This window comes from Akebia trifoliata, chromosome 2 (genome assembly GCF_017979445.1).
Source record: "Akebia trifoliata isolate Shusen 1 chromosome 2, ASM1797944v1, whole genome shotgun sequence".
NCBI lineage: Eukaryota > Viridiplantae > Streptophyta > Magnoliopsida > Ranunculales > Lardizabalaceae > Akebia > Akebia trifoliata.
Window position 1 is genome coordinate 15,244,529 of NC_141376.1, and position 24,697 is coordinate 15,269,225.

The 24,697-nt window shown below is 33.4% G+C and overlaps 2 protein-coding genes and 1 pseudogene across 17 annotated transcripts; all 3 read right to left on the reverse strand.

Annotated features, from left to right (window-relative positions):
- Nucleotides 1-1,780: 1,780 nt before the first annotated feature.
- On the reverse strand, nucleotides 1,781-5,620 carry LOC147409747 (putative cysteine-rich receptor-like protein kinase 16). 9 transcript variants are annotated; one of them, XR_015175370.1, is made up of 7 exons: nucleotides 5,422-5,620; nucleotides 5,309-5,339; nucleotides 4,561-4,651; nucleotides 4,440-4,456; nucleotides 4,191-4,315; nucleotides 3,118-3,371; nucleotides 1,781-2,206 (listed from the first exon to the last, which is right to left on the reverse strand). XR_015175370.1 is itself a non-coding variant. In XM_086431804.1 (6 exons), the coding sequence occupies exons 3-6, from the start codon at nucleotides 4,625-4,627 to the stop codon at nucleotides 3,855-3,857; spliced, it is 387 nt and encodes a 128-aa protein (XP_086287930.1). In that variant the 5' UTR covers nucleotides 4,628-4,651; nucleotides 5,309-5,339; nucleotides 5,422-5,620; the 3' UTR covers nucleotides 3,713-3,854. The 9 variants fall into 9 exon arrangements, 5 of the variants coding, with proteins under 5 accessions (XP_086287928.1, XP_086287930.1, XP_086287929.1 ...); XR_015175371.1 differs by lacking the exon at nucleotides 5,309-5,339; XM_086431804.1 differs by lacking the exons at nucleotides 1,781-2,206; nucleotides 3,118-3,371 and adding an exon at nucleotides 3,713-4,001 and having other exon boundaries at nucleotides 4,191-4,346.
- A 47-nt stretch (nucleotides 5,621-5,667) lies between these two features.
- LOC147409748 (uncharacterized) lies at nucleotides 5,668-18,708 on the reverse strand. Of its 7 annotated transcripts, none has more exons than XM_086431811.1 (7): nucleotides 18,593-18,708; nucleotides 8,027-8,325; nucleotides 7,719-7,922; nucleotides 7,554-7,646; nucleotides 7,352-7,455; nucleotides 6,752-7,270; nucleotides 5,668-6,663 (listed from the first exon to the last, which is right to left on the reverse strand). In XM_086431811.1, the coding sequence occupies exons 2-5, from the start codon at nucleotides 8,300-8,302 to the stop codon at nucleotides 7,408-7,410; spliced, it is 621 nt and encodes a 206-aa protein (XP_086287937.1). In that variant the 5' UTR covers nucleotides 8,303-8,325; nucleotides 18,593-18,708; the 3' UTR covers nucleotides 5,668-6,663; nucleotides 6,752-7,270; nucleotides 7,352-7,407. The 7 variants fall into 7 exon arrangements, with proteins under 7 accessions (XP_086287937.1, XP_086287936.1, XP_086287934.1 ...); XM_086431810.1 differs by having other exon boundaries at nucleotides 7,352-7,459; XM_086431808.1 differs by having other exon boundaries at nucleotides 5,668-6,163; nucleotides 6,350-6,663; nucleotides 6,752-7,459.
- Nucleotides 18,709-21,214: 2,506 nt separating this feature from the next.
- LOC147409749 (CDPK-related protein kinase pseudogene) lies at nucleotides 21,215-23,830 on the reverse strand (annotated as a pseudogene). The gene is made up of 4 exons (XR_015175467.1): nucleotides 22,871-23,830; nucleotides 21,993-22,788; nucleotides 21,676-21,754; nucleotides 21,215-21,564 (listed from the first exon to the last, which is right to left on the reverse strand). The product of XR_015175467.1 is annotated as a CDPK-related protein kinase pseudogene (transcript).
- Between the last annotated feature and the right edge of the window lie 867 nt (nucleotides 23,831-24,697).

Sequence of the window (24,697 nt, forward strand, 5' to 3'; positions counted from 1 at the left end):
ATCTAGATCAAGTTCATAATCATTAAATCAAAATCTTAGATCTTAAAATATATAAGAAAATAAATACAAAAATGGTCAAGATCTTAAAATAAAGAAGAAAAAGAATTCCTAAACTTACCTTCATTTTGTAGCAGTTTTGTAGGTTCAGAAACACGAAAGAGGAGGGAGGAAGGAGGAAGAGAGAATTTGAAAACTAGTAAAAAAAGCCACTTACACTATGTTTGGATTGAGAGAAATGGAGAGAAGAGAAGAGAAAATAAATGAGTTGCTTTCCATTGCTCTTGTTTGGATGGTTAAGTGGGGAGAGAAGAGAAAAAAAATGTGAGTTTATTTTTTCTTCAAAACTAGAAAGAAGAGGAGAGAAATGGAGAAAAATCCTTTAAAATTATTTTATAATGCCAACTCTGCCCCTAAATCTCTTTTAAGATATTTTAAAACTCTAAAATTGTCCCAAGTTCTCTCCTGTCAATTCAAACATGATTTTAGTTCAACTACATTTACTTCAAAATATATCTTTGTAAATATTTAATAGGACTGTTAATTTTCTTATTATGTCATAAATTTACTAATTGGGTACCAATCGAATACCCGTTAGATACTCGAGTGAGACCTGATTTTTATCGGATCCTTAAGATAACCCATATTGGTAGACCCAAAACCAATTAGCCAATTTCGAATACATTTGGTAATCAGGTAATTAGGTACCTGTTGACACCCTTACGTTTGACCATAGGAAATCAATATGAAAAAACTCACGTGGCCTCTCTCTTTATCATAAAAATGTATATAATTAAGATTGGACCTGCTAAGGTAGTTCCTTCGGTTGACCACTTTCTTATAGAGACCAAATTCGACCCAAACAATGCCGTGGACCAAAGTACCTGATCTGTCTCTCCCAATATTTGGCCTATTTCTCTCGGTAACGAACCTTTCAATACTTTTTGAATACTTGGCTTACAAGAAATATTCTCTCTGTTAAAACAAGGCGTCAAGCCGTCGATATTGACTCTGATATGATGATATATAAATTAAAGCCACCCGTCCATTTTTTGTAAACTGTTTTTGATGGGGTTAGAAGTTTTGGAATGGGCTGATTTTTAGTGAGATCATCCTCACCAAAAATCAGCCCATTTCAAAACTTCTAACTCAAGTTTTGAAAAATGTTTTGCCATTGAACGTGACCCTATATATATTTATATGTGTGTGTGTGTGTGTGATTGTGATGTTCGGCACCCTACTATTTTTCCTACGTGATTTTGTCCTACATGGGTTAAAATTTTGGAATGTGCTAATTTTTTAAGAAGATGATCTCTATGGTGAGGAGATCATCTTAACCAAAAATCAGCCCATTCTAAAACTTTTAACCCCATAAAAAATGCACTACAAAATAAACGGTCTTCACCGGCGTTTTTAAATCGCCGCCATACGCTAAGCAAGCGTCGGTATTATATATCAACGCCGGTTAGCTTTTTAGCTTGCTGGCGTCGAGGAAAGCTATAGCGGCGTTTGTAGCGGCGGTTATAGAACCGCTAGTAATAATATGTTTTTTCCCGCGGTTTTAGGACCAAATTACCGGCGATTATAAAATACCGATACAACTTTCTTGTACACGTGTATTTTCTATTACTGGCGGTTATGAACAGCCAGCAATACATAACAAAAACGGTGCTTCTTATAAACCGCTACTGAAATAATGTATTAGAGGCACTTGAAGAACTGCCGGTAATATACTATATTAACGGCATTTCTCTGGAACCGCCGTTAAATAAGTATTAGAGGCACTTAAGAAACCGCCGGTAATATAGTATATTACATTACTGGCGGTTTATAAATCGTCGGTAATAAAAATAATTCAAAAAAAAAAAAATCCTATATTAAAATTACAATTTGTACATACAAATGAGTGAGAATTAACAAATCGATACCAAAAAGAGTGAGAATTCAATACTACATACCAATACATATATAATTCATGGTGTATCTGCATTCCTTACTAATACATATATAATTCTTTATGAAGTATGATCATGTTTGAAAAAAAGAAAAAAATGAAGAAACAAGTTATCATCTAAAATTATTCAATTTCATTGTGGAAATTACATACCTGCTGCAATATCTTGCTCCATTCACCCATTATATTTCCTTCTCAAATCATCTTTAGGTGGATCAGAACAAACATCCAAACAATCAATAAACAAGAAATGCCCTGTTAAGAAATGGATATGGGGATCCAAAAATAGTTATAATCAATTTCGATTATGACCAATACGAGAACTTATAACCAATAGAACAAGCCCAAATTAGTTAAGCCTCTGATTCTGAATCAATCCACCAAGTGATTGTGTGTGTGTGTGTGGCGGGGGGTAACTAGACTGACTACAATAGCTATCTCAGAAGCATCTCAATTGTACTTTGTATAATTTAACCAACTAATGTAAATGCCTGAGTAGTTAATGCTATCACATAAATTAATTGAGAACTCATTCATACTTGTAGGAAAAAATGGATGGATATCCAATAATGGAGGAAAAAAGTAAACCTGGTACAGATGTGTGCTCCCAATTTTTGCTGCTTGAGCTTTTAATCAATATTAGCAAATGTACTCAAATGAGTGGGTATTATATATAAGTAGCAATTGCATAAACCAAAAACTTTTTTATGTTACCATCCATTTTAACATATAAAGATAAAGGTATGTTCATTTATATCCCCTAATCACCTATTTCAATATGATTAACATGGTCCAAGAGACTTGTCTGTCTATAAGATCTCCAAAAACTGTTAACACTGATTTATCATCAAGAAAAAAAATATTAATAATACTTAAGTATGGTGATGATGATGATGATGATGATGATATAATTCAATATTAATAATACTTTGTGTCTGATTTTGTTTGTGAGTCATGGTTTTGAATTTCCATGTTTTAGAGTTTCCTACAAGGTTACAACAATATATTGGTAAAACATTTTTGTCAAGTATTGAAGAAATGTACTAACATTCTTAAGAAATTCTCAAGAAAACATGAAAACAAAGTATGGAAAGACCTACTAAGGGGGTAGAGAGACCCATATGGCAGTGAATGAGTTTGTCAAAAATATAAAAAGAAGTTAATACCTGTACAAACTTCGCAAAAATCCAGAACCAAGTGGAGATCCATTATACAGAGCCATGGAAGCCCCATTCAATAGAGAAGCATAAACTAGCCAAGGGCCCATCATCCAGCCAAGATGAGTGGGTCAAGCAACAATATCATCCTTACGAATATCCATGTGGCACCACGCATTAGCAGCAGTTATTAGAAACAGTTAAGTACTTTCATTGATCAGTGTGTGGCTGGTTAATGCATTTGCAGCCAATGTTGCAAGAACCTGAAGTTCAGAACCACAGGGTGCATATGGTCAAGGTATAAAATCTCATTCCAGGGCAATGTTTCGGTTAAGACAAAAACCAAAATGGTATCACCCAAAACATTTCATTCAAAATAAAAAAATCAATAACTTTGGACTAATTTCCTAAATTAGTAATCTTCCTAATGCACATCTGAAATCATCCTTGAACTACTCTAAAACATTCTCATGATATGGAGAGGCATTTCAAAATTCACATAATTAATGAATTAGATAAATCAAAAGGAAAATGTTGGAATAACACAAAGGTGACAAAAACGATGTGGTGGCACACACATAATCGTAGATGCTTTTTACTCGTAACTCGTGGAAAAGCATCTACGGTAATGTGCATGACACCACATCATTTTGTCACCTTTGTGTCTTTGTTTGTGTCACCAACACGACTCAAATCAAAATAGCCTATATAATACAAACTTTTATATCAACATCTTTTCATCCCCTTCAATGCAACAGCCCAAAAAGTCTAACAAGATTCCTATGTTGAAGTTTTGAAATCACCACAACCTCATTCTTGAACTCCACCACACCTTGTCTAGATCTCTTAGAAAGTCTTTGTACAACTATTTCTTGTCCATTTGGTAATATTCCCTAGAAACAAACATCAATCTATTTAAAATAACCAGTTTTTACAATAAACCCCTTCACTAAATTAGTTTTGTCAGTTCAAGTTGGGTGTTATTAAGGCTAATTTTCATTTATGAGTAGGAAATTCTAATTTGCCTACTTTTAAGGGAGTAAAATTAAGAAGATAATGAAATCAAGTAAAACAACTAATACCTTGAAAACTGGCCCAAAACCACCTTGCCCAAGCTTATTCCCATCATCAAAGTTGCTTGTTGCAATTGATATCATCTCAAAATTGAAAATTTGCAAATCTGGGATGTCTCCTAGCATATTTGAATCTGCAAATTCTTCACTTGTTTTATTGCTTCTCTGTTTAGTCCCCCTCTTACAATATGAGTATGTGTAGACTCCAACACTGACGATAACTACTATTCCAATAACAACTGTAATTATGATAATTACCTTTACATTCTTCTTATCTGCAATTTCAAAAGAAACTCGTATCATTAAAAACAAACTTGCATCTTCAGATCACTTCAAACTAAACATATTTTAGTTTAGAAAGGAATTTCAATTGAGTTACCTTTATTTCCCAAGTAATTACTTGTCAAAGAAAAAAGTAGAAGTATAATTGGGCATGAAACAACCATGTCACTCCCATAGTTGTTCAGTCCCTGCAAAAACAAAGAAATTAAAATGATGGGGAAAGAACTCCATGACCATATAACTAAGTCTAATGACCATCATTTGGACCATTGAATACAATATAACATTAACACCACTTAAGTTTTTGAAGCCGGAATACATCAGATCCATACATTGAGCTATGTGAGGTCAAATCTTGAGGTCACTCCAGCACAACCTCTATTTCTTTTTCCAAATATTTTCAGATACTCCTAAACTATCTACAAGTTTTTAAAGAAGCTATTGCCCTGCCCTTTTAACGAATAAAATAAAATGCAGACCCCCCCCACCCCCCCCCCCCCAAAAAAAAAAAAAAAAAAAGAGAGATAAAGTGATCTTTAATTGTGGCCATTTTCTTGCTTTTTAACACCTTTGGCCATTTTAGTGTGTGCAGTATGAAAATTTTTCTTGAATTGTTTCACATTTATGCTGACATTAAGAAACTATATTATTCATCTTGTATTGCATCTCTAGTTCCTTCTGCACGATGAAGAACATCACGCTTCGAAATATATACTCTTCATCACTAGCTTTGTTCAAGGAAGACAGAAAGACTAAATTTCTTTTACAGAATCTACTCGTATATAAGGGGCTTTAAAGAAGCTTTTCTAAGCAGTGAACCAAGATTTGAAAAAGGTGAAGGATACATATTTGGGGAGACATTCCAGCCATGGCCATCTACAACAGAAAATATAGCTGTAGATTAGAATAGAATGCAAGAAAGAAGGAAAGAATTGTAGATGGAGGAGTGTTTTCTTACATTTATCCACTCATTGTTGGGATTGATATCCGCTGGTTTCATAAGGCTGATGATTGAAAAACAATAATGGGTAAGTGATGATCAGAACTTAAAAAGAGTTACATATAAAAGAAAAATAAGTGGGCTGTGCTACAAATGAAAGCTGAAGCACTCCTAGACAGTAGTGATAGTGCTGAGGATCAACTATTCGCAGACTAAGATAACATTCTAACAGAATAATGCTGAATAATGCATATTTTCATCCATTTCTTTAAGTTGCTGTTCCTGCTGTATCATGGAAGTTCCAATTGTCTTATGCAAGAACTCAAGTTGCTGAGTCAATTAAGACTGAAATTTTTGGATAAGGGTTCTGTTTCCATCTTCTAGTTTATCCTTGCAATCTACAAACCAACCACAAATCGTAAAAGTCCCTCGTGTCACAGCCCACACAGTAAGACATAAAAAACGACTTAGAGGTCAGGGGTTGAAGTCCAGCTTAGCCATAAAAAAATGATTTTCTAAGTGAAATCGAAGTTATGACAACAATTGTAAATGAACAAACAAAGTCGAAGTAGTAAGAGAAGGAAAGAATAAGCAAGTAATACCATTAAACTATCCTAGCATTATTGATGTTCTAAACTATCATACTTAGATACTTTAAAGTTATAGTTACCTCTCCAAAAGCCTTACACTATCAATAGTTTACCACAGAAATTTTAGCTCCATCAGTCATCCGGGCTTGGGACCATCCTTTTCCCTCCTCCTTTATCCGGGTTTGGGACCGACAATGTAAAACATAAAATTTTACATTGGCAGAGTTAAAAAGGGGTTAGTTAATAAAAAAAAATAGTTATAAAAGAAATCATAAAACATACGTAGGTAAAAAAGTCTATGTAGTAATCGATTTCATGCATACAACTTGCATACATGAAATATGAGAATGCCATACCTATTGATTTGCTGAATCTTCCAATCCATTTCATCTATTTAGGCTAGTAATGGACACAATCCTAGTTTTCAATAGTTACAGACCATTATCATAAGTTTTCCATAAGTAAGCAAACAAACAAAATCATAAGTTTGTCTCAAAAAGTAAGTATAACAAACCATTATCCAAAACACAAGATTCACTTAATAAAAATAACTAATTCAAAAGTTTTTCTAACAAAATAACGCGTCAAATCAATCATCTGGCGGCTGTGTCGATGAGTCCGGTGGAGTTGGGAACGTACAGCCCGATGGAGTTGGGAACGTGCCGCCAAACTATAATAAACATAAACATATCAGATTATTAGATATATTATAATCTATTTAAATTTAATAATTAAATAAATATAAATGTTTTACTTACACATCGTGATAGGTTCATAACCATCTGTGCGAGATTATCAAACTCAACTTTATCAGCTTGTCTTCGTCGCTTAGCTTCATCCTTATCAGCCTGTCTAAGCCGTTCGGCCTCAATCCTATCGACTTCTCTAAGCCGCTCAAACTCAATCCTATCGGCTTCTCCAAGCTGCTTAGCTTTAATCCTATCAACCTCTCTCTGTTTCTCTATTTCATTCCTAGCCATCTCGAACTGATGCTCTAAGGATGACCTCTCATTCTCGCATTCTGACCTCTCACCAGCCAAATTCTCCTCTAATGTTCTTATCTTATCTCTCAACATGGTTATCTCTTCATTGTTCATGGAAGAGGATGAGTCCTGACTAGATGATGACCCCCACAACTTTGTGGGAGTCGGACCCAACCCAAATCCACGAATACGACCGGGTCTCTCTGCACCCATGACCTGACTAAATACATCATTAGGTCCACTTGTATCATTTGACCCTTATGCTAAATTTTCGAGTATTTCTTGCATCTCCTTCTACAAAAAAGTGATTAATGTAAATTTTATAATTATTATATATTTTTTTGGAGTTCTATAAAATAATGTAATTGCACTTACTATTTTGGTAGCAGCATCTTCATCAACAGGCACCCCATCTTTATGAGAATGGGTCATTATCCACATTTCAGCTCTGCTAGGGGGTATGCCAGTGCCATTTTTATCTTCCTATTAACACATTGATGAGAAAATAATAGCTAATCACACGATTATACTGAAAGAACAATGATAATAAACTAAATATTATTATGATTTATAATACCTCTTCGTGGCGAAAACAAGCAAAACTCTTTGAACCAGACGTATGTAGCATTGTCTGCTGCGAGCGATTCTTCTTATTTGTCTCACTTCGACGCTGTATTAAGGACAAATAATTAATAAAAATTACATGTGCAATGGTAACAAATCTGAAATATTAAACATGTACCTGTCTTAACTCTGAATTCCAATAATCTATGAGTGCTGCCCATTGCTCAATAGGAACACCATCAGGACGATGCTCATATTGGGTTGCATCATCATCATACACATTGTAAATAGTACGTTTAAGACCGCACTTGTAGTCCTTCCATTTCCTACCCATTGTTTTCATGATAAACGGGCGATTCTCTATCATAATTTCAAAATTTTCCTATATATATCAACATGCCAATCAAATATTATATCATTCTAAAAGCTTTCAGTAAAGACAAAAATAAAATGTAGTATTATTATGTTAAGAAATATTTTACCTACCAATAGCATTTGCCATGCACGTTCTTTATCATCCTGATCAATCTTTCTCCACGATTGAATATCTAAACGAAACATATGTGGATCTCTAGCTATAACCCCACAAAAATTAGACATTTTTGATACATGCTTTCCAAATGGTTGTTTAGCATGATCAAATTGTACTTTCAATCTCTTATTTGGTGGGAGAGAAAATAGGCTCAAGCACCTTGTTGGCCCCTTCTTTTCTTGGTGGTGGATCCAGACAACCCCCCGCCAGTCTCGTTCTGTGATGGACATGACTCATCCTCTAAAGGATCCATCTAAGACATGCAATAAACAAAAGAGTCAGCACATAATAAATTATATGAAAAATAAATTAAATAATTAGTAATCATTTTTAACCAAATAAGCATACCAATTAACATTCTAAGTTTCGATTGATTGTGGAACCCTTACAAGTACAAATTTAATTTCAATAACTCAAATTACTAAACAAATAAGAAAACTCCAACCCTCAAAAAGTAGATCCAATACAAGTAAACAATAGTACCCAATATAAGTTGGGTATCTTTAAATATCAAATTACCAGAAATATAACAAGTCCCATAAAACTAGTTTTATTAACCTTTAATTATTAATCAAAAACTAAAAAATTCCTCCACAAATTTCCTAAAACCTGTATAAGCATACCCAATTCAAGATTCTACACAAAACCCAGCATCCAAGTAATAATTTTGCTAAAGAAATCCATAATCCTATAAAAAAAAATGAACAAAAACTCCAAAATTCATATATATAAAAAACTAGTTCAATAATACCCCATACAAGTTGGGTATCTTTCAAGATCAAATTATCAGAAATGGGACAAATCTCATAAAACTTAATCATTAATTATTAATCAAAAATCAAAAAATTCCTCCATAAATTTTCTGAAACCTGTATAAGCATATCCAATTCAAGATTCTACACAAAACCTAGCATCCAAATAACAATTTTACCAAAGAAATCCATAGTCATATAAAGAAAAAGGAACAAAAACTCTAAAATTCATGAAAAAATTTGGTTCAATAATACCCCATACAAGTTGGGTATCTTTAAAGATCAAATTATCAAAAACAAAATAAATCCCATAAAACTTAACCATTAATTATTAACCAAAAATCAAGAAATTCCTCCATAAATTCCTGAAACCTGTATAAGCATACCCAATTTAAGAATCTACACAAAACCCAGCATCCAAGTAAAAATTTTAATAAAAACATCCATAGTTCTATAAAGAAAAAGAACAAAAACTCTAAAATTCATAAAAAAATATCATTAAAGATGAAAGTAAATGAGATTCATCAAAGTTGAACTTCTACAGAGCTATAGAGCCCTGGTAAAACAGCTGCAACAAGTTGAACTTCTACGTCTTTTGTAGGGATGAAAATCGTAATAGAGACGAAGAGAGTGTGAGAAGAAGAGATTGGGAGTTAGGGCAATAGAGTGAGATAGACAGAGAGAGTTCTGATAAAACAACCGCAACAAATTTAGCTTCTACGACTTTGTAGGGATGAAAACTGTAACAACGACAAAGAGGGTGTGAAAAGGAGAGATTTGGAGTTAGGGCAAGAGAGATAGAAAGAGAGAGTGCAAGAAGGAGATGGAATGAAATCGACTGAGACTTACCGTTCAAGAGTGTTACGTACCCACTTAAGTCGGATCACAAACATAATAAAAAAGAAGAAAAAGATTGAGATTGATCTCGTTCAAGGGAGATCGGACCTCCTAAGCCACCAATTCGAGACGGTGAATCTCCAAAATCCAATAGGATCTTAATAATAATTTCTCTGCATATTTTTAATTAGTCTAATAATAAATTTAAATACAAAGAATTACTACATTAACTACCCACTTATCCAAACTACCCACTCTCCTATTCATTCAAGTAACTACCCCATAACCATAACTCCATAACTCTTACACAATTCGTAACTACCCTTACCCATTACCTAAGACTCCTTAACTAATTAAAACAATTAAAATGAAATACATTAAGATGCATCAAATCTTGATACAAGATAATAAATTTCTAGGCACATAACATTCTCTACCCCTTGTAAAAAAACCTTGTCCTCAAGGTTTCAATCTAGAAAGTATTCCCTCCCCCTTCATCTTCAATTTTCTTTCCATCATCTCGCTCGTCAATTTCATTAATTTCTTTTGGCCAATTCCCCTCTAAAAGGAAAAGCTGCTGAACTTTACATTTATGACCTTGGGAGAATTTCTCATCGCAATTATAACATAACCCACGATCTCTACTCTCTTTCATCTCCACAGGTGAGAGTCGTTTAAGAACAACTGCTAATGGTTTTCCTGAATGAATGATTGTGTTGGTGTCATTTGTAGGGTCGTTCATCCCCTTTCGAGCCAATATTTTTTCTTCTTGCATGCAAGCGAGGCGGATTGCATCAGTGAGTGTTGTTGGTTTCAACATCTGAACACTCAAACGAATTTCTTCCTTCAATCCTCCCACAAAACAACTCACCATGAAGGACTCATTAAGACCTTCAGTTCTGTTTGCTAACTCTTCAAACAGAGTTTGATATTGCTCCACCGAAGACGTTTGTTGCAATTTAGATAGCATAGCCGTTGGATCCTCGTATGGTGAAGATCCGAATCTAACTTGCAAAGTAGAAGCAAGTGATTCCCAATTTGAAATCGCTCCTGACCGTTCCATCCAACGAAATCACTGGAGTGCCTTCCCTTCCATGTGAAAGGAGGCTATAAGTAGCCTTTGTGTGAAGGGTGTCTGCTGGTGTAAGAAGAATTGCTCTGCCCTATAAAGCCAACCATCTAGATCCACCCCAGTAAACCTTGGAAATTCCAATCGTACTGTCCGAGTTTGAATTCCCTTGTCAATATCAAATTGATAAGGTTCATCAAGTCTGTTAATTGTCTTACTGGAACTCTCCCCTATCTCCTTGCCTTTTTCTTTAGAGAGGTGCTCAATTTTGGTGTCCAAACTTGAAACCTTCATCACTAGCTCATTAAGCATCTTCCCATGAATCTCTGTGGTTTCCTTCAAGAAACCCATCATCTCATCGAGTTTGGCATTTCGTGTTCCTTCCGTCATTCCAGAATCTACCGTTCTGATACCAATGTTACGTACCCACTTAAATCGGATCACAAAAATAATAAAAAAGAAGAAAAAGATTGAGATTGATCTCGTTCGAGGGAGATCGGACCTCCTAAGCCACCAATTCGAGACGGTGAATCTCCAAAATCCAATAGGATCTTAATAATAATTTCTCTGCATATTTTTAATTAGTCTAATAATAAATTTAAATACAAAGAATTACTACATTAACTACCCACTTATCCAAACTACCCACTCTCCTATTCATTCAAGTAACTACCCCATAACCATAACTCCATAACTCCATAACTCCTACACAATTCATAACTACCCTTACCCATTACCTAAGACTCCTTAACTAATTAAAACAATTAAAATAAAATACATTAAGATGCATCAAATCTTGATACAAGATAATAAATTTCTAGGCACATAACAAAGAGGGAGAGAGGAAACAAAAATGTAAGATTGGCGCCAAAATATTACTAATTCGTCGACGATTTCTCTAAAACGCTGTGGATGTTGCTATGTTAGCGACGGTTCATTACAAAATCGCCTCTAAAAATCGATTTTTTTGGGTAAATATGAATTAGGTGGCGTTAGCAAAAGTTGGTGTGGTAATAGAAACTCTCTTATTTTACCCAAATGAGTTGAGATTCAACTCTATGTAAGGCTCTCAACGGATGCTTATCGGTTCGAATGCAGAAATATCTAAATTCAAATCCAAAATTTTTATCTAATATCCGAATTCGAATCGGATAATATACGATAATTTCATTATTAAAAATAATTATTATATATTATATTATTTATATAAAAAATTAATCAAATAAAATAATATATATTATATATTATTTCGATTTGGATATTATTGAATTCGAAATGCTAATATCTGAATCCATATCTGATAAGGATTTGAATATATAAAACTATCTGAATTCAAATTCGATATTAGAAATTTTCGAATAATATCCAATTTTTCCAATTTGAATTCAAATTTTCGACTATCCATTCACACCCCTAACTCTATGAACATCTAAACCGATTTAAATACAAGTTTTTTTATATTTATTTCAACCGATTTAATCAACATGAAGTTTTACACAGTTTTAAAATTCAAGAGCTTGAATCAAATCGATCTCCATCTAATCTACAAGGATAAAAAACTTGCAAGTCTACTCAGATGAAATAAATAAATATATTTAACATATAAGTATTTTTAAGATACATCTCCCAAAAAAATATCATATATACCCAATTAAATCGGTTGAATTTTTGACCCGAGGTAGTTCATTTTTTGGGATGACTCAATTGAGATGAGGAGTTGAGTCAATTGATCGGCCGAGTTAATTTGGCAAATTGGGTTCATAAAGTTTTAGGGCTAAGACACCTTGAAATCCAATCAAGTGGAATTGACTTGGTCAAGTTTTGAATTGACTCGGTCAAGTTTTGAATTGACTCAATGAGTTCTAAAATTAGGATTTTACGTGCTAACATGTAGTAAGGTGAATATTTCATTGTGCACAATGTGATATCAATCATTTCATTGGCTGGTCTTTGGATAGTTTAGGAAATATAGGGAGTGAAATAGTGTCCTTAAAGAGATCTGTGGCAATTAATCATTCAAACTTTTTTCCCTTGTTAGTTGTTAATTTGTTTTTGTTTCTTTTTAAATGGTAATAAAAATTATTATTTAAGATGTAAATTTGGATATTTTGTAAGTGTAAGGGAGATAAGCTAAACAATACAACTTTAGAAGCATGGATGAAAGAGACTCTTAAACACACACTCAAATTGTTTAATGAGATAAAAGGGAAAGGGTTGAAGATATTCTAGATAAAATTATGAAAACATGTGCAATTTTTGTTAAAATTCTCGTTCAAGTACACTATTCAGTTTACTTCAAAAAACATGCATAATGAGATTGTAGAGATTTTAATGTAACGATCTCGTCTTTCTTATAAAAGGTAGTGAGATCACTAATATTTATTCGAAAAGTGACAATCTTGCTAAAAGCTAGCGTGATTGCTACTTTTATATTTTGAAAGTGATGATCTCACTAAAACAGAGTGCGTGAGAGAGGAAATTTTTGCCACTTATAATTATAATCAAACAAACTAAATGCGTGAACGACGAATCATTAATTATTGTCATTAAAGAATATATTACCAACTTTCAAAAAACACAGTAAAACATATTTTATAAATTTAATTAATTTAAAAAATGAACAGATTAAATTATGGGTGATTCTTAAGAAAAAAAAGTTGTTGTTTCATGTGTACCGGCGACACCTGATGACCGTCGTTAAGTCTTTTTTATAAATTTAAAAAATATTTGAGTTTAATTACTAGAGGTTTAGAAGAATATTAATCACCATTAAATTTATTTTATATATTTAAAAATATTCAAGCTAATTAACAACGTTTCAATTAAAACGCAGTTATTTGATTAACATTACCAGCAGTTAATAGAAACCACTGTTGATTCATATGTATTACCGGCACTTTAAAACCGCCGTCACATCTATTTTACATATTTAAAAAATAGTCAAGCTAATTAAGTTAGTTGATCAAATATTACCAGCGCTTTAATAAAAACTGCTGTTAATTCTGTTGTATTGCCGGCACTTTAAAACCGCTGTCAAAAAAATAATTAAGGTAATTAACACCATTTCAAGAAAAACGCCGTTATTAGATTACTATTAGCAGCGGTTTATTTTAAACTGCCGTTGATTTATGTGTATTAGCGGCACTTAGTAACCGCCGTTAAATCTATTTTATATATTTAAAAAAATAGTCAAGCTAATTAACGCCGTTTTAACTAAACCGCTGTTATTGGATTAATGTTACCAGCGGTTTCCTAGGAATTGCCGTTGTTTCATATTTATTTGCGGCACTTTTTAACCGCCGTAAAATCTATTTTATAAATTTTTAAAAATAGTCAAGCTAATTAACAGCGTTTCAATTAAATCGCCGACAATTTATAATATTACTAGCGATTCTAAACCGCCGTCTAATATTTAATATAATTAAAAATATTGGCGATAGAATTACCGACGGTTTGAGATTAAACATCGTTGTAGATCAATAATTAACGGTTGCTTTTGGAAAACGCCGTTAACGTTCTGCCGTTAAAACTAAGCGTTTTTGTAGTGATGGTTTACAAAAAATGGATAATCCACGATTCTTCAACTTGTAAACATGGGGCTAAAAATTTCGGAATGGGCTGATTTTTGGTGAGAATAATCTTCTCACCATAGAGATCATCTCCCCAAAAATCAGCCCATTCCAAAACTTGTAACCCATGTAGGACAAAACACGTAGGGCAAATAGTAGGGTGCAAACATTTTTCCTATATATATATATATATATATATAATACTTCTTTACAAATTCAACTATAGTAAAATGGTTCACAACTGCAATAATTTTTTTCCTGTCATCAGGTAGGGAAAGAAATTCATTTTCTTTATTTGTCTCTCCCATTTTCTCTTTTTGCAATTTTTTTTAAAAAGTAAAGTGCCATATCCCGAGTGCGTTGAAGTCCCTCCTTAAGGCTTTGGCTCTACAAAAAGGCTTGGGAGGAGATGCCTACCACAAGCCCAAGCATGTTGGAGTTGCTCTAACTGTGGTTTTCAAATTTCATGGACTTGTGTAGATGTATTTGAATGTCTTGTTCTTCTTTTAAAAAAAATATATTTTTATTAAGATAACTAACGGGACTTTAGTCGTTTCTTAATCTTCTAGTAACAGTAAAATAATTGTTCTTTTGACTATTAAAATATTATAATTGCTTTACTTGAATTGACAAAATGATAGAAATTTCCTCTTGACAGTCGAATAATTTGAATAATCCTTTGTCGATCTTCCCATTTTAGTTAAATCTTCTTTTGTTGAGTGGGGGTGTGGTTTAGTTTACATGAGAAATGTTCAGGAGGTACAAAATGCTTATAATACACACTACAACATTTTTGATCTATAGCGGCGGATTTTTCCGCCGCTATAAGGTAATTTTTCCGCCGGTAAAAGTTATTGCGGCAATGAGCAGCGGAACCAAAGATCCGTCGTTGTGTCGCTAACTATAGTAGCGGATAATGTATTCCGCTGTTGCAGGTAGTACTTTTAGCGGCGGATATTAAGATCCGCTGCAATAGATCAATTTTTTTAATAAATAGAATATAATACATATAGCGGCTGATATTATGATCCGCTGCAATAGGTCAATTTTTTTTAAAAATATATAACACATATAGCGGCGGATATTAAAATCCGCCGCTATATGCTTTAGAAAAATATATATATATTATATATCCTTCAAAAATAATATATAAAGACGAAATTTGTATTCACTGCTGTAATTTTTTTTCATATATATATATACATTTAACCTGTGTCCTCCAACCTGTACAGATTGAAACTTTAAAATAAATAATATAAGAGAGCTGCTATTGCCACACTAACTTTTATTAATCCTGCACTAATACATAAGTAATTCACCAAAGAACTGCACATGTTTATAGTTTAAATTAACATCTTTATTCAAGAATCAAGACTATATTGACAAAAAGGAATGATCATACAGAAGATGGAATACAGACAAAGCATGCTGTGTAGTTAATTAAAAAGAATAATACTAAACTCAAACACACTCAACTGACGTGGAATGTGCACAGAACCATGGTGCTTGACGTGGGATGATTTTTAAGACCATAGTCTCCTTCAAACAACTTTAATGCCTTAAGATCTCTTCTGTCAATGAATTTGTATGCAAACTACAATTAGCAAGTAAATAAGGAAAATTAAAATTCACCTAATATCATGTATCCAAAGATTGCATTTCCATAGAATGGTACATATATCGACACATTGGTGGCTGGCGAGAACAATCTAAGGCCATTGATGCAGATGTAAGTCTAGTTTTAGTTGTAGGCTGCAATAAATTTTAAACCTAGTTTTAGGCACTTGGTTTTCTATGGCTGAGATAAATCTTTCCAAATATGAATTGAAATGATGTAAATATGGAAGCTCAAGACTAAAATTACAATTTAAGTGAAGGATATAATATGGGATATAGCTACTTAGGGTACAAGACAAAGCCATAGATTGACTTGCCCTTCTTGTCAATTCTGAAGACTCCTTCCGATACATATACATGTGACATACTTAAACAGAGAACTCTAAAAAGATTCACAAAAGAAATCCTTAAAAAGAAACAGCAAAGGAAACAAGATATAAAGCAGGACACCCAATTCAAGTTTTCATCGAATTGTAACGAAAGGCAATTACAAAATCCTAAATGGCCTTCAAAATGGTCTCATGATGCACCTCAAAATGACCCCATAAGGAAAGCCTGGAGAAGATAATGAAGCTTAAGAATGAACATGGTTTAGTCAATAACAGGTCTGAAAAGCCCCTTTGGTTCATCATAAAACCATCTGTAAAACAATGTTTTGGTCTCAAAAAGAATGATTGTGAATGAGAAGCATATACACAAGACAAATATGTAAAGGACAATCTTGGACAATAAATGATTGTGAACTCCATTTAGTATATTTGAACAGATTAAGTCATGGATCAGACATACATTTGGTGCAATATAGATATCGAAACCCCCTTTCTTTTTTATAGATTATTTGAAATCAAACCCACAATCTCAAAGTTTAGGTGTTGTTTCTTATATCTACAACGGGTCTCACAAAGGGTGTGTGTGTGTCCATTTATCAAGTTAATCTTTTATTTGGGAATCAACTAACTATTGCTACTGTTTCCAAAAAACAAAAGCAAAAATAAAACCTACAAAACCAATCTATATCGACACATTGGTGGCTGGCGAGAACAATCTAAGGCCATTGATGCAGATGTAAGTCTAGTTTTAGTTGTAGGCTGCAATAAATTTTAAACCTAGTTTTAGGCACTTGGTTTTCTATGGCTGAGATAAATCTTTCCAAATATGAATTGAAATGATGTAAATATGGAAGCTCAAGACTAAAATTACAATTTAAGTGAAGGATATAATATGGGATATAGCTACTTAGGGTACAAGACAAAGCCATAGATTGACTTGCCCTTCTTGTCAATTCTGAAGACTCCTTCCGATACATATACATGTGACATACTTAAACAGAGAACTCTAAAAAGATTCACAAAAGAAATCCTTAAAAGAAACAGCAAAGGAAACAAGATATAAAGCAGGACACCCAATTCAAGTTTTCATCGAATTGTAACGAAAGGCAATTACAAAATCCTAAATGGCCTTCAAAATGTGGTCTCATGATGCACCTCAAAATGACCCCATAAGGAAAGCCTGGAGAAGATAATGAAGCTTAAGAATGAACATGGTTTAGTCAATAACAGGTCTGAAAAGCCCCTTTGGTTCATCATAAAACCATCTGTAAAACAATGTTTTGGTCTCAAAAAGAATGATTGTGAATGAGAAGCATATACACAAGACAAATATGTAAAGGACAATCTTGGACAATAAATGATTGTGAACTCCATTTAGTATATTTGAACAGATTAAGTCATGGATCAGACATACATTTGGTGCAATATAGATATCGAAACCCCCTTTCTTTTTTATAGATTATTTGAAATCAAACCCACAATCTCAAAGTTTAGGTGTTGTTTCTTATATCTACAACGGGTCTCACAAAGGGTGTGTGTGTGTCCATTTATCAAGTTAATCTTTTATTTGGGAATCAACTAACTATTGCTACTGTTTCCAAAAAACAAAAAGCAAAAATAAAACCTACAAAACCAATCTTATGGATGAGACCACCATTTCAGTATATACATATATATTCTAGAACCTTGATTATCTGGAATATATGCATGGAAAGGACGTCTTCGGTGCTCTACTTGATATCATCTCTGCCAAACAAGAAATTCCTTTATAGCTAGAGAGCAAGAATTGCTTTAACAGGAGAAATTGAAACATGAAGAAAGTTAGACATTTCACACAAACAAAACTCTTGAGGTTTTAAAGAGACCAATCAAAATTTTGTAGCCAGTCAAATTTTCACCATTCACTTTCAAAATACATCCTCTAGTATAAACCTTTAAAATGATAGTTTATATGTAACTAGCACCAAAAGGGTTGCAACAAACACCAATAAACGGAGAGACTTGCTTGCACAAGAAAACTAATTGTGACCTATCATTTGTCTTATTTTCTAAATGAATACGTCTTTCACTTTCCTCCTTAAACTTGTTTGGAGGAAGAATTTCACATGGGCCTTGAATTAAGCCAACCCTTACAGTGCTAGCATGATTAGATTCATACACCTGCAACAGTATAACATCCTATAAACTTCCACATGTAACAGATAAGACATTGAACATACTAGATCAAAAAGAAGCCGCTCACGAAAACAAGAACTAAATAAAAACCTAAGCATTAGAAAATGAAAAAGACTTCATGAAAGGACATAGTAATTAATATGTTACCAATTGTTTAAGTTCAAAAACATACCTCTTGATGGCCTATTATAGGAAGTTAGATCATCATTTTCCCTCCTCCTTTGTCCAGGTTTGGGACCGGCAATGTAAAAGGTTTAAAAAAGTTTACCTAAAAAGAAAAAACTATTAGTTATTAATTAAATAATAGAAAATAATATAAAAGTCCTAGAAGACAATAAATGAGTCCATAAAAACTAGTATCAAGTAAGTTTACCATTGGAATATGTAATGATCCAATCAAAGTCAAAACACAAACCTTGTGTCTATGTTATTTTGTTACAACAAGGATGACAAGTAAACAATTATTTCACTTTTTTCTTCTTTCCATTTTTTCTATTGTTATGCCTTTATTATGCCTATTAATAAAGATCTTTAAAATGAGAATAATGCATATTACAATCACAATTTAAAAAGAGAGCTGATATTGGCACCCCAACTTAAAACAGCTCCGAAATTAACCAATCACTCTTGCTCATTTAATACACATGGCATCAAGCCATTGGTTCATCACCTTGGCACATAAATTTCTAAATAACAAATCTATGTTCTGTTTTCAGATAGTCAAGTGTTTTTGAATTAATGATTGGGTAATTTATCCATAAATAAATAAAGGAACAATATTCACTAGGCTAACTTCAAATTTTTAGGAATAAAAAAGCATTCACAATGAAGTTAACAGTCCACCAAAAGATCCATGGACACAAATATATGCAAACAGTCTTCTCAAGCCTTCATACATATAATAATAAAAATCTTACTAATCACAATACCATAATAACAACAACAACTTTGCTTTCTTTCAACCAGAAGGCGTCCCCCCCAAATCTTGTTGGGAAGACAAAGCAACATTCAGTCTTATAAATATATAAATATAATTATAATAGATTGGTGGCAGAGTGGCCTTGCAGCCTCCATTGCTAGTCAGTCAGTCATATTCGCGTAGCTAGGTAACTTGCTAGAGAGTTTATTGGCTTGCAAGTATCAGTTTTTTCGTGTGTGTGTTTAGGATTTTCTATGAATCTAATCATAATTGTAAACAACAACTTTTCAAAAACTTGTATAATGTCATTCTTCAATTACACCACAACAATAAGGCAAAGAATTTAGATAGAGCAGAGAGGTGCTCAAGCATAAAACAGTGTGCTATGTACACACCCAAAATAAAGCATAGCAGCATGCTTCAGTAGAATCATATTCTTTAGTAGTCTATGGACAACCAGGTACATTTATCAAAAACACAAACACAAAAGGTCATCAGGTGCAATTTCGACTAATGAGTTGAATTGGTCATTCGTTAGAAGTAAAAGCAAATTCAAGCCCATCAGACACACTAGTAGTGCTAATTCAAGCCTACAATACCCCATCTTTGTCTCTATACTTTACTAGTTAATTTTTGGTTTCCTTGATGAAAAATGAGATATATGGGGTGGGGTATTTATAGTGAAAATAGTGGAGAAAAGGGAGAGAAAGCAAGAATTTGGAGCAAAAATAAAGAGATAAAATCAACATATGGCACAAATCTCATCAGACACACACTAATATTTTAAGTTTTATAAGTTAATTTGGAGGAAAAAGGAAAAAATATTAAAATGAGATTGGAAAATGAAACTTTTATAAGGTATCTTTGCATGACTAAACTCACCACCTTACATTCTTTATCCATGGTGAGATTATCTATAAAGTTAGCCCTTTACAGATAAAAAGACCACCCAATTCGAACCATGACAACCATATCCTCACATTTGAGGTGCGGGACCAACAAAGATATTTCCAGCACATATATGTATGTGTTGTTAGTGATGAACCAAAAGTAATCGTCTTCGGAATTTATATTTATAGATCTTCATCATGGAGATCATCAGCAATAAAACTCAGCTAAATTTGAAAATTCTATCCTACAAAACTAGGTAGGTTACAAGTATAAAGTTCGAAAGTCCCTTTAATGTTTATTGGAGACTACTTTTCATATGGTTGGATTCTTGGAATGGGCTAAGGAATGATTTTCTGTGAGGATGTCATCCAAACAAGAAATCAGACTCAATTTGATGTAGCCCCCCCCCCCCCCCCTAAAAAAAAAAAAAAAAAAAAAAAAACAGATAAATATTAGCATGCATCTCATGCACAAGCATATCGTTTTTTCTCAAAGATAACATCTAATTTATATTGAACAGAGATAAATGAAAAACAATGGAAAAACAAGTTAATCAACATACCTTTGTTTCAATCTTAAAGAACTCATATTTAGAGTAGTACTTCTTAAAGAACTCATAGTTACAAGCAGGAAACTTGTTGTAAGATTAAAAGTAAATTTCAATTAAAAAATTAAATGACACTCGGATCACCACGCTAAAGAATATGAATCCGAAAATTGAGTATTGTATAACAAGACACCCAAAACAGAAAAAAAAATGCAAATTTATCACGACTATTTGGAGAACCTTGTTTTCACCATTTAATTGTATCTATTTCTATATCTTTTCTTAAGATTTATGTTTTAAATTTTTTCATCCCATCTCAAATCAAACATAACCTATTAAGAGAATTTTGAGGTTTTTACGTAGTGTATGTGCCTTCATAAGCTTGAATATTAGAATGTCGAGAGGTACTTTTACATTATCATAATTTTTTCACTGGTTCATGAATATAACACCAGAAATCCAGCATTTTTGACAGGATAAATGTACTCACTTAGAGCCTGAGCAGCAGTCATTCTTTTGCATGGGTCTTTATTCAATAGACACTTGACAGAATCCTTTGCCTCAGAAGATAGTGAAGGCCAAGGTGGTTCATCAAAACTTGGATCAGCTTTAAGAACTGCCCGAAAGATCCCGGATTCAGTTCGAGCCCAAAATGGATGGCTTCCACATAGAAGAATATATGCTATCACGCCAATACTCCATACATCAGCTTCTATGCTGTAAGATCTATGTAAAACTTCAGGTGCTATATAGTACGCACTTCCCACAATGTCATTAAGCCTTTCATCTGCAAACCAATAGAGGCATTAGAAATCCGTTTATAACTCTTGAGGGTGAAAGTAGACTAAAATCAACAGTATTTGAAGTGGATACTTGTCACCAGGGAATCAAAACCAACCTGGTTTGACAAAATCTGACAATCCAAAGTCTATAGCCTTCAATGGGGAGTTTTCATCCTTTGAAGTAAACAGGAAATTCTAATCCATTGAAATAGCTACACTTAGAGAAGAATGCAGAAAAATAAACAAAAATCTACTAATTATCCAGTAATCACTATGTGTCATGAGAATATGCAATAACTTCCAAGATGGGAAATCTTATTTCCCAAGGTAGATTAACAAATAAATAACTTCCAACTCGCATGACAAGAGCATCCCCTAGAAGTAATTCCATCTTATAAAATAAACTAACAAGTTACATGGGAATATGCTCTACCTCTGGCTTAAGATCCCGGTGTACCACACCTTGTAGATGGCAAAATGCAACAACATTCAATATCTGTACCATGACAGCCTTTGCATCATCTTTTGAGTATTTTGGCCTTCATTTGGGATATGTAAAATGTGCTCTCAGGCGTGCAAGATGTCAAAATTCAATATTCAAGAAATAAAATAAAGGAAAGACTAAATGAAATGGGCTATATATTATGCAATGAAAGAATGTTGTTGGTAGAGTACCTTTGAGGCTAGTCAACGAAATAATGCAAACAGCCCAAAACACAATCAATTCCCACTCTCATTAATACATATGTTGCAGTACTTCATTACTATCATCAGAATATCAGAGTATGCATTCTTAATTGGTTCAAATTTTTTAGATATGACTCTAATCAGCACCAATAAAAATGGATTCAGAACCACGGTTTTTAATTCTAGTTCAGGTTCCAATAATTATATCCACTTTTGGATGATATAATACAAAGTATATGACCACTCATCTCAAGGCAATGTTTCTATTGAGAAAAATATTGAAATTGTCTCGACTGAGATATACTCAAGTCAAAATGTCCCTCTTCTTCAAGGTTGTCAATAAACCCCCCACAGAAAAATCACAAATGGGTATCTCAGAAATTCTTAGATATACTCATCTGAGATTCCACATAATACAAAATTCAGCTCTACAATCTATCCTATATAATACCATAGACAGAGCAAAATACTTATCTAACAAGAGGAAAGATCCGAGATATAACTTTGTGGAACTCTAGTCGAGAACCTGGGCTCAGTTTGACCTGCAACAAGAATCACAAACAATCTTTTTATCAAAAACAACCTAAAATACGTTCTCACCAAGTAATAATAATATGAACACACCTTAGCTTGTGTACGTGTATTCTTGTTCGAGTGTCAATCAATATGTTCATCTTCATTGTTAGAATCTGTGTGACAAAATCAAGAGAAAACAAGAGTTCTGGAGATGGGATTATTTATCTGTATAATAACTACCACAACCTGAAAAAATTTATAAAATTTGATTTCCTACATTTATGTGGCACCTGATAGGAACAGTGTCTACGTGGCACAATTTGATTAGGAAAAAAATACATCGGTTTATGTGAACAACTTGATTAGGAGCCCTCGGGGTGTTTTAAACACTAACTAAAGTGTGCCACATAGACACCAATCCTATTTAATAGGAACGGGACACAACTTCAAACTATTATTAAAATCTTGAAGAAAAAAAAAAAAATTCACATTGGATTTATGATAGAAATTCTAAGCGAGTGGAAGTCCAATCTTCCATTGGCATCCCCTCTCTTCCTATTTGAGGGATTCAGTATTGTGCGATTGTGATTGCCTTGTAATTTTAATATAATTATTCATTTGATATTCTTATGCTATGGATGAATGAGGGGTTAATTTATGTTTTTCAATTGCTTTTGGTAATCTTATCTTGAACTCAAACCCTCCATTTAGTTAAGTATCATAGTCTTGCATCATCAGCCCCCGTATGGTACGGCCCACAATTACCCGGTAAGTGTTGCAAGGGGGGGACTGCACAAGCCCCGAAGGAGTTTTAGTCTCACTAAAGGTGGGAATTCTCACTGGTATATCAAAAAAAGTGTATTTCTCTATAAGTGAAGTCCTACAACCTTAACTTGTAGTGTTAAACAATGATTCAGCTAAACATACTTGTAAACATAATTTATTTTCACTAGTCTAATTAGTTACTTTACTCGGCACATTTTTAAGTAGTTTCTCTCCATTCCTACACTACAAAACAACACAAACAAGCAAAACAAATAACGAAAAAAAAATGAAGCAGGATAGAGGCATCACCAACGAGGATAGTCACAATGAATTGTCCCATTAAGCTGAACTTGAGCAGCATTCCACTCTTCCGAAGATTTAAATGGTATGTGGGGAGCTGTATGATGAACCATCGTGAAAGTACTCATCTACAATTCAAAAGTGAACGAAAAGTGTAATTATTGTCATATCATTGTCAGGGTGGGTGCATCATAAGTGTAATTAGAACGATAAAAAAAAAAAAACTGTAATTAGGTAGTAAGGGCAGATGCTCCAGAAATAATCTCAATCAGCTCTGTGGTGATCTACGCTTGATAGGTCCTATTAGCAAAAAATCACAAAAAAGTAAACGATGATCAGTTTTAATGTCTCCCTCTATATTCATGTAGGATCACCCTTTTCTGCATCAAGGTGGCATGACATTCATGTGTGTGTGTGTGCGTGTGAGAGAGAGAGAAACCAACATGTTATAAGTAAGTGTGAGGCGATCAAGTATCTCTCCAGCATTCTTACTGGAGCTATCCATGGTAGACATCCTTGCTCCTTGTTCACTGCATGCATTCTCTAAGACCGCATTGAACATAACCTGCGTTGCATGCAAGATGAATTTCAGAAAACCAATTAATATGAAACATCATACCAATTTTAACATAAAAAAAATAAAGAATGAAGGTAAGAGGTCCGATGCTTCTACTGTTCAACAAGTAGCACGAGATAAAAAAATAATCAAATAACTCATTGGACATAAAAAGAAGATAACACAGCCAAAATAATATAAATTCCAAGATTACAGAATTGCACATAAAGAGAGTGATTTAGGTTGGGGAAGGCGTTCATGGTTCTTCACTGGACTTACACAAGAAAATTGGAACTCTGAAAGGTTCTAAAGCA

Coding starts and splice junctions, on each gene's coding strand:
- LOC147409747 (XM_086431800.1), bottom strand. CDS start 5,463: ATGAAACCAGCGGATATCAATCCCAACAATGAGTGGATAAAT. Junction 4,457..4,560: donor TAATTACTTGGGAAATAAAG/GTAACTCAATTG, acceptor TTGAAATTGCAG/ATAAGAAGAATGTAAAGGTA. Junction 4,002..4,190: donor GTTTTGGGCCAGTTTTCAAG/GTATTAGTTGTT, acceptor GTTTGTTTCTAG/GGAATATTACCAAATGGACA.
- LOC147409748 (XM_086431808.1), bottom strand. CDS start 8,302: ATGTCCATCACAGAACGAGACTGGCGGGGGGTTGTCTGGATCCACCAC. Junction 7,647..7,718: donor GGAATTCAGAGTTAAGACAG/GTACATGTTTAA, acceptor TCCTTAATACAG/CGTCGAAGTGAGACAAATAA. Junction 7,460..7,553: donor CTTGTTTTCGCCACGAAGAG/GTATTATAAATC, acceptor ATGTGTTAATAG/GAAGATAAAAATGGCACTGG.